Here is a 10,298-nt window from a genome sequence, read left to right on the forward strand (position 1 = left end):
GTTCTCATCGGTTGACTCTTCAAAGTTAAACTTACTGACAATCAAATGTGCCGTTTACAATTTTAAACCCCACAAATCACCAGGACCGGAGAGTATATATCCAATATAGCTCCAAAATTCCCGGAACAAATACACAACCATGTTGCAGGTTGTTTTGATTTCTAAAGCAGGTAAAATAGTCTCTTAAAAGTTTCAATTAACTCTGTCCAATTACATTCTCATAATATATGTTGAAGGTTCTAGAAAGAACTATCGATGTTAAATTAAGGCGCGTCATTGATCCTGGACTTTGGGATCCCTCTCAAGACATCTAGGCTAAAGGGAAATTTACAGAATTAAGTTTCTATTCTCTCACTCACACCATTGAAAATTTTCTCAAATTGATGGAATAATTTTCTGGTTGCTTTTGTAGATATTGAAGGAACCTTTAACAATATACTTCCACAAGTCGCAATACAGGAACATTCTCACGTTTGGGCTGTTGATAATCGCGCTCATGTATGCTTATTAGTCCAACTTTAACTCCAGATTTTTGGGGTTTATCATAGTACATGACGGAGGGTATACAAGATAGTAATCACTAAGAGGCGCGTACTTTCTCTTCTCACACTCTAGGAATACTTGTGGTAAATTACATTGTTACTGGATGAAAACTCGAGGATTTTAAGACAATACTGTGCAATCATCGTTGACAATCATACAAACTGTTCCTGAGTTTTTTCTGTGCTCAACTTTTTAATAAAAGCTGGGAAAACTTAGTGGTATATAAGCAACTGTATGTAGGTTGGCTACGTTCGATTAAAAGGAAATCCAATACTCTCATTCAGTTTTCCCGTAGAGATACCACTCTTGTGGTATGTATACTCACAACTCATAACAGATGGCTTCTTACCATGGTGAAAGATTGTAACTTCCTCTCCATCATTATTGTCGTGGTTGTGGAAAGGAGTGCCTCTTATCTGCTTTGTTTTTACCCAGCGCATGCGCGACGCTGCCGCGACTAGGCCCCTTCTTTTTTGAGGATCTTGGTCAACTGTAATACGTTCCCTTGAATAGCATTTTAAGCTTTTCTAAAGGTTCATGGTGGGTTTTGAACTTCTGAGTTTTAAACTCTTATAAGGTTCCACAGTATAACGTAACTTAACTTAAATTCTGCAAGAAAAATTTCCTTAGTTTGAAGTATAGTTTCAAACTAATTTCGAAGTACTCGCTTAAAGTCACGCTCTCCTAGTCCAGTTTCGTTTGCAGTGTAAAGTGAGGAAATGCCATTAGAACTGAGAAAACATAAAAAACTATAATATCAGAATATCTAAAGAAAATATTAAAGATTTGAATATCAGTTTCAATTATTAAATTTGAGTGAGAAGATGCCTAATTTTCTATATTTAAATAATTATTTAAATTATTACGATTGCTCTTAAAAAATCGAGCTCGTCTACCTCTGTTCGCTTAAAATAAGTGGTAGCAGTATAAAGGGGGTTCAATATTACTTACATCTAGTTGTTAACTTTTTGGATTCGATTATAACTTTTAAATATGTGAAATAAATAATATTATCGAGTGATGTAACAATTATTATGTTGAAGCTGTTTTCAGCTAGTGCACTTAAGCGCTTATACTCTTTTTTAACTCGAGGTGTTTTCAAAACCCGTCTTTACACCTTGACTAGATTATTGTTTTACTTATGCGTTACTTGCATAGATATAACTATATACTTGTTGAAATACCTAGTACTACATTACTCTTTCCATAAAAATTTGATAATATTGTTTAAAACTGCTACCATTATTCATCCATATACGTACGAGTGTATTTTATTTTGCAAAGTTTAGTAAAAATATAAACTTTTAATAATTTCACTAATAAGAAATTCAAATATTCCTCAGCACACTAGAATCAAAAGTTTAAAAAATTTGAGAAGAATTTCATAAGTTTTTACAAAAATCTACTTAACCCCTTTGAGAAGTTTTCCTTGCAAAAGTTTTACCAACAAATTGTTCTTTGTCTTTAAGCAAAATTGCAATACAATAGCAACTTAAGTAAGCTGCTCCATGCCTCGGTCCCACTGAGCAGAGTAGGCTCAGTTGAGCCACTTTATGAGCAACTTATGCAAGATATTAACTTCTTCCTTAGCAAAGTAATGACAATGTAAGAATAAGGAATAAATGGGCATCAAGCCAACCAGGCACTGGCTATTGTGTTTTTGTTAACAACTTTAATTAGGAGTAGCAGCCAGTGGCTTTAGTGGCAACTAAAAGTTAAAACTAAAAACTGCCAAAAAAGGAAAGCTGGAGAAATCATTTAAATTGTTGTTGGTTTTATTGAAGTTGGAATAAGTTTTGCTTCTTTTTTAACTTATTTAATAGTGAAGTCGGTTAATTCTGTAGTAAATATGCATAAGCCATAAATGATTAAGTATTTAAATTTTAGCTACTCCCACTCACTGCCAGCTTAATTGTCCATCCGAAATCCTACTAATATTTGCTTTAATGTCTGCTCAAAACATGAAGTAAAAGGAAGGGAAAAATAAAATATATCTCCACCGACTTTCTTTAGTTGAGCTTACATTTATGAATACTTGTAAGTACCTTGGCATTACAACTTAAATAGGTTTTAGTAAATATTTTCGCTTGCGTTTATCTATAATATGTATATATTACATTGAAATGGGTAAAATACCATTAAGTCAAAAAGTTCACAAATTCTTAGCACGTTCACATCTTTAACGCCATATGTTAGACTTTTATTCATTTTGTCTTTTCCCTTCCCAACAATCTCGTGATCTCAAGAGAAGGGACTGCGTTCGTCTTTTCTTATTTTTTAATACAATTCACAGTTGCCCGCACATATTTGCCAACTTACATGCAGATTATGAGGCATATTTGTAATACTACTTTTTCACGCTTGCTATTTTACATGCCCCTAACATCCTAGTATCAAAATCATAACAGTCGCAATGTAGTAGATAATTTGTCTATGGGTATGTCCTTGTACGCTTCTTTGTGCAAACTCTCATCTACATGTGCCGCCACATGTCTTTAAGGAATGTATGGTACACACTTTAAACGTTCTCGTCGTTGAGTTTATGTACATATACCAACTGAATTTCAAACGACAAATAAATATAAAAAACATATTTTTATTTATACGTATCTATAACTTATATATAACATATTTTATATTTAATAAAAAAAATATAAATGTTATTATAGTAGAGTACACTATTCTATTTCCGCTATAGAAATTCCATAAGTATGAGAATATTTATAAAAATGTGATATGAATAAACTGGTCCGCCCAGATTTAAGAATAGTGTTTCAAAAGAATTAATAGATTCCTTAAATAAAAATATCATATAGAGCGGAATACATGTTTAGTTTGCCAAGTGTCTAGTTCATAATTAGGTTGTATAGAAACAAATAGTTTATATACTGAGTTCAGCAAGTATATTAATTGGGCCCGGTGTTCTCTACGATATTTAATGTCTGTCTCCGATGCCTATTTCGGATGTTGTAAATGCAGCAGAGTACGCAGATAATAAAGTAATCGTAACTTCCGTTGAAACTCCAACCGATTCATTAATCAAAAGGTCTGCCACCTGAAGCAATTTTCCATCTGAAGTAATGGTATGGGCAAGTAGTAGTATGGGCAGTTAATGCGATTTATTATCGGCAAAAAGTATTGGAAGTTGGTTTAGAGTTGTCAGCACGCAAACATTTCGGTCGTATATCATGGACGTTCCAACAAGGCTCGGCACCGTTCTCGTTCGTGTAAACCCAGAATGGTTAAAAAATCATGTTCCATACCTTATTTCATCCACACAGTGGCTTTTACATTAACCAGATGCAAATCCAATGGACAATTTTATCTGGGCCATTATGGAGAGCAAGGTGGGACTAAAAAATATGCCAGTATGCATGCGCTGAAGAAAGCAATTTTTCAGGGATGGGACAAAATACGGGAAAATCACATTCGTGAAGCATGCAACTTAAGGTGGTGAAGGCAAGGTCAAGGTGAAGGCAAAAGATTTCCACATTGAGCTAGAGTCAATAGATTCTGAAATTTTGATTATCTACACAAAATTTTGTAATTTGACTCAATAAAAAATAATTTCACACAAAAAACATGTGATCGCTTGAATAGGTAACACTTCAATCGCCTAGTCGTGTATTTAAACTTAATTGAAGTGTTGTAATTGTTAATAGGTAGTCCTATTGAATATTTGTTCAGAACAAATCGGAAACACAATATTCGGTAACCGGCAATCTAATTTTTGGTTATAATATCATTGATGCTTGAATTCAATTTCATCAATTTCAATATAGATTTTGACTGATTTTTGATGAATTCACTCACAGTTTTGATAAAATTGCAGTGATTACTGATTTGCCGTTGGTTAATATTTGCTTATCATTTATGTTCTGACGATCATTGCATGTGCTCAAACCAATTCTCGAAGCCAATTTTTCCACTCCGATTGAGACACCTCCAAAATATGGATTTTGAACGCTTCAACAGCAACTTCAGGCGACGAAAACCTTTGATTTAGTCGCATATTTTTCTTGATGTGCGGGAATAAAAAGAAGTCATTGGGTGCCAAGTCAGGACTGTACGGCGGATGACTCAACAATTCGACGTTTTGGACGGTCAAAAAGGCGCTGGTTTGAGCCGATGTGTGAGAGCTCGCGTTGTCATGGTGAACACTGATTCGTCTTCTCTTGTTCGTTTTTCGAATTTCTCTGAAGACTTTAGGCAAACAAATTGTGGTGTACCACTCAGAAGTGACCGAAACAGGCGACCATTTGCTTCGAAGTGCTTCTTTCACGAACAACTTTCGTTGGATTTGGCTCGTCTTCGAAAACCGATTGTTGTCGATTGTTGTTTTGTTTCGGGTTCATACGTATAGAGGTGTTTTACTGGAGGTGTATTACATAGAGTTCAGTTTTTCAATACATGGAGTTCATGAAAAAAAGCTTAATGTCTATAAAATTTATTACAACCCACATATATAATATATTACAATACAAAAATGAAATGTTTTCTATTGCCGATAGAATAAATGTGCATACACAAATAAAGACTAAAATATTCCCATTTGAGCAATTTCATTAATATTTTATGCAAATTTTCAAACAATAAAATATGTGTCCACAATTTTTTTAAAAAGAAATAAATATATTTTTTCGTCTTACACGATTTTCAATGTTTTTCAATATGTCGGTTGACTAAAGGAAAACAACATGCAATTCGTCGGTCGTTCCAATAATTAATGTGAGGGATAGAAAATTATTGCTAGTGTTGGAAAGAAAACATTTATTACACAACTTAGGTAGAAACACATAACTTAGGAGGTTAACAGATACGACGATAAGAATAGATTTAGGGAATTCTATGGTTCTATGGTTTCTTTAGTTTGTTGTTGCCGATATATCCGCATTATATCGGTATCAAAATATTCTAAATACTAAAAATAGTATTGAGAAAAAAAAGCTTTGACAGCTGTAGGTGTAGTAACATAATGATGTCTCAGGTATTTAACAACACAATTGGTATTCAACAACGGTGTTTATTATCGTCACCTATATTAATAACAGTCATTAATTTTCTAGCAAATAAAAATAAATTTAGTCTGCAAACCGGTATAACCAATTTTCATCTGAATTACGTGACTAAAAAAGAAGAGGTTTTACATATAATTACTGATCCGTCGAACAAATTATACGATCTTGATGTTGAATTGATAAAGGTCGGATCAAGATAAATGCATCAAATTAGTGCTTAAAGTAAACTATTATAGTAAAGTAAATCTATTATATTTATTATAGTAGCAACTGAAGGTTCCAAGAAGCATATTCTTCAAAACTAAAAGATGTGATAGGATAACTACGAAGCTAAACAAAGTTCGATACCATAAGGGATATCATACCCCTTATGATGACAGTTGCAATATTTTGAATTAGCGTTATTGTAGTACTTCTTTATGGATGGAACGAAATGAAGCGGAACCAATATAACACAAAACAAACTGCGAACAATCACTCATTGATATCTTTGGTAAGTTTTTGAGGTATTTCGATGAAACACGATATCCAACGATGAGTTTTGGACTTGGGAAAATATGTATGATATCAATTTTTTAATACGAATAAGTTAGATGTTATGGTGAGAAAGAGATGAAATATATACAACAACTTTGGTTTATAACCCATTATATTGCAGAGAAGATTGACGCCCAAACATTTTATGAAAAAAATAACGCAATATCTTCAACTACAGGCAGGACACACATCCAATATAAGTGAACTGAAAGATCTCGTGGGAAAATGACAGAGAAGAGACCTTTTAAGTAATAGTCTAATACCTAGATCAATATAGAAGCAGTTCAGTATCATTTAAACTAAAGGAATTAGAGTAATGAAACAACCGTTTGCCATGTTACCCTAAAAAAAAGTCTCAACTTATTTTGTGCTCATATCTATGATACGGACATGATGCGATAAATGACGCCTGGACATGACCTCAATTGCAAATATTGTTTTTGGTGTTTTGTAGTAGTTGTTCAGTCGGCGATTTTAGTTTTAAAGTAAAAATGTAATAAAGTAATAGTCTAAAATGATGGTATAGTAGGTAAGAACCCTGGCGGTTCTGTGAACGATAGGGCAATATATGCTATTGAAATTTTATTGGAATCGTTGAAAGAAAATAAATATATAAAATTTTTCAAATTTTTTTTTTTGCTTTTAGGCTTACATTTGAGAAATGAAAATGACAAGTGCAGCTTCCCACATTGGAAACATTAGAAAACACAGTGTTGACGTGCAAGTGCACTCTCCTTCATATAAAGTAGTAGCAAAATATTCGGGTATGTTTAGTTTGAGCGCCATATTGTCACGTTATTGAGCAGCTTGGGAGTGTTGTTTGTGGGGAAAATGGGTGGAATTTAGTGTTTGCGTTTTTACATTTTTATATATGTGTGTGTAAGTATTTGTGTATTTATATGTAAGTGTTGGGTAATGTCATGCTCCTGGTTTAGGTTAACATTTTCGCATATTGTCATTTTGGTAAGAAATATGTGCTAAACGTGTTTGTTGTGATAATGATGAGGTTAAATATTTTTACTACTATTCTACTACTTTTCTGTGAATGCTATTTTATTTTTATGAAATATCAAGTAAGAGTGACGATATTAGAGGATACTTTAATAAAACTTTAAATATGATAATATTTAATATTACATTTTATATTAAAGAAAAATATTTAATTTTCATTTTCATACTATTTGCATTGTAATGAGTAGGGAACATATTAAGACTGTTAAGTCGTTTGAAACAAAAACTTCAGATAACAATATAATTATTAAATATTTTTAATTCGTACAATAAAACGAATCGATTCAAGTTGACTAAATGTCTGAATGCTGTAAATCAGTTGTTATTCTTTTCATTCAGTCAAATAAAATTTCTATAATTTTAAGGAAATCAAGTCAATAAATGGATGAAATTGGTCTATTACGTCAATTAATGAATATAAAATATAACTGCTAAAAATGAACTTATATCAGTATAAGCCACCTATAAGCCAGTACTATATGCACAGTATTGGATTTCACTTTTAAAATAAAGCAGACTATAAAAGGTTATATATCCTGAATAATACGAGTATATTTTAAGTAAATATATGAAATTGAATTCTACTACTGGAATGAAGTTTTCACAATGCTGTGGAAATCTTCTCCATTCATTCCTAAGAGGTGGTTTAGTGGGTTCAAATCTCACACGGTGGCTTTCGATGATTACACCTACTGTCAAAACAAAAACAAAAATAAAAAAATTGAATCTTCAAAAAAAGAGTTTGAATACAATTTAATTTTGGAAGAGTTGTGATTAGGAAGGAGCCTTCATCTATTCTCGAAAAAGGGTAAAATAATACTGAAACATGTGTTCACATACTAAATAGTTTAGTTAGCCGTGGTTCTAGATAACGATTTAAATCAACAATATTTTGCAACAATATTTCAAAACCATCAAGAGAATGCGAATATCAACTATTAGGACCGATGACTGGCTAAAACATCACAGCAGTGGGACTTCATTTTTTGACACCATTTAAAAATATTGCTTAATGAATCTAACTTTGGTAATTATGAATGGTAACAAAGGTAATCTAGCGTACTTTAATGGTTTAACATTACGGCAATAACAGCAATTGGTAGGTAAAACTAGTTAGTGTATTAGTGTAAGTGTAAGTGAAGGTAAAAAGCCAATTTAGCGTCTACTTTAATATTCGTGAAGGTTTGTATACTTTAAAAAAAAATTTTTCAATTCCGGTATATAAATAAGCTGTTTTATTTTCTTTTGTGAACTTGATTACTATCAAGTGCCACGGCAGTTAGGTCCAAAGTCTTGTCACAGTGGCAATGATTATAGTTTCGTTATTAATTACGTTATTACCTTTTCTAAAATTTCTAACTTTATATAAGTTAATTCCCGCGTACCCCAAATCCGGCCCTGTGCTTAGTTTCATTAACGGAGCAATCATGCGATATTGTTCGAACGCATGGTTGCTACCAAACGGGACTTCCACAGGTTTGTCTAAAAAAGTCCCGTTTGGCTTCGGTAGCTCCCAACTTCGTAAAAGTGCGCTCAGTCTCTCCTGCTTTGGCTTCCGAAGAAGCAACATCAATTAAATCTTATTAAATAAAAGAATATTTAACTTTTAATATTAAATTAACTAAAAGAATATTTAACTTATATATTATAAAGATGTTTATCACAGATGAGAGCTTGGTTTACAGTAGAAAATATTTCTTGTATAAAATATTTGTATTATTCGACAATCGAATGAATTTCAAATTAAGATATATCAAAAAATGTCTTGAAAGACAGCGCTAAAATATATTTCATTTATAAATGAGATAACGGTGTTTATCTATATCATTACTGATTTTAGTCTTCTTTTTGTGCTCTAATTAATTACATGGGGATCAAGGAGTATGCATGCGTCTCAACAAGTCTCTCTACACAACCTTCTCGTAGTGATCCCTCTTTTAAACATATGAGGCAATGGCGACCGAGTGTTCAGCGGTATGATTGTTCCACAACGTCTAGTTCTTGGGGGAAATACCAAGTACCAGGTTTGGAGGCCCTGCCACCGAAATCGTATGCATTGGTCTAATCAGCCACTGTATTTGACTTCCAAATGATTCGAGAATTCACAAAAGCAGATACGGATAGGAATGGAAATTTGGTGTCGATCCTAGGCAACGTTAAAAGGACAAGATTCGGACAATACAATGTACATACGTGCTCTATTCCAAACTAGAAAATTTGCCCACCTTTTTGCTAATTGTTAAAGATTTAAATTTAATAAATAAAATCTTTGCAATAAAATAAAATTTAATACTAATATTATAATTGTAATAAAACCTTTGAAAGTGGTATTGATATCTTTTCATAAGCTTTTTCAGTTCCTTACATATTTCTACAGGTTCTAGGTAACGTCGAAATCCGTTCAAATTGGCAAAGCGAATCTCTTCCTGTGATTGGTTTGTGATTTGGTCTAGTTCTTTACCATTAATTTTGCGTTTTCTTCTTTTCATTTTGAGTCCTTTCTGTGAGAATTCAAATAAAATATCGAAAACTATATCAAATCAGCTGTTAGAAACTTATTCCATGTTGCCAACTAAGAGAACTTTTGTTAGCTCCTTCGCAATTATGTAGATGTTTATATCTTACGAGCTTAATAAGAAGTTTTTGTATACTATATTAAGAGTTTTAACATGACTTATAAGAAATTAAGTATAAACTACCTATAATTTCTTCAGAAGCTTTAAGTTACAAGACCTTAACCAATAAATTAAGTTTTATTTTTTTTAAATTTTCTTTAATATATTTTAAATTGTGTAAGTTCAATGCAAGTACCAGAGTAATAAAAAATTGAAATTCGTTTCGAAATTATCAGTGATGTTACTCTTCTATAGGCATAAAGAAAATCTTTTCAACTTAAGTCAAAATTGCTTAAACATTAAATATTACATAAATACACCATTAAACACTTAACTGACAATTTAGTATACAATACCATACAATCCTTCAAATATCTCAAATTTATTGCACATATATTCACTCTAGCAAACAAATCCACTTCATGGGAAGATCTCAAGAAGTCGTACCTGTTCTTAACAGCTACATAACTTGAGATTTAGTAGGAGAGTAGCGCGATTGCATCGTAAAAATTTCAATTATCTTAAATGATTAACTTCGTTTATTACGCAAAATTTTTTTATAATTTCTCTTCAT

The 10,298-nt window shown here is 32.2% G+C and overlaps 1 protein-coding gene across 1 annotated transcript in view; it reads left to right on the forward strand.

The window, feature by feature from the left end:
* The window catches only part of LOC119675544 (UDP-glucosyltransferase 2-like), a 1,470-nt gene extending 1,156 nt beyond the window's left edge, over positions 1-314 (forward strand). Inside the window, exon 3 of the mRNA XM_038086751.1 lies at positions 237-314. Within this exon, the coding sequence (XP_037942679.1) occupies positions 237-314 (78 nt within the window). The remainder of the gene's footprint in view (positions 1-236) is intronic.
* Positions 315-10,298: the final 9,984 nt, after the last annotated feature.

Source organism: Teleopsis dalmanni, chromosome 2, assembly GCF_002237135.1.
Source record: "Teleopsis dalmanni isolate 2A chromosome 2, ASM223713v2, whole genome shotgun sequence".
NCBI lineage: Eukaryota > Metazoa > Arthropoda > Insecta > Diptera > Diopsidae > Teleopsis > Teleopsis dalmanni.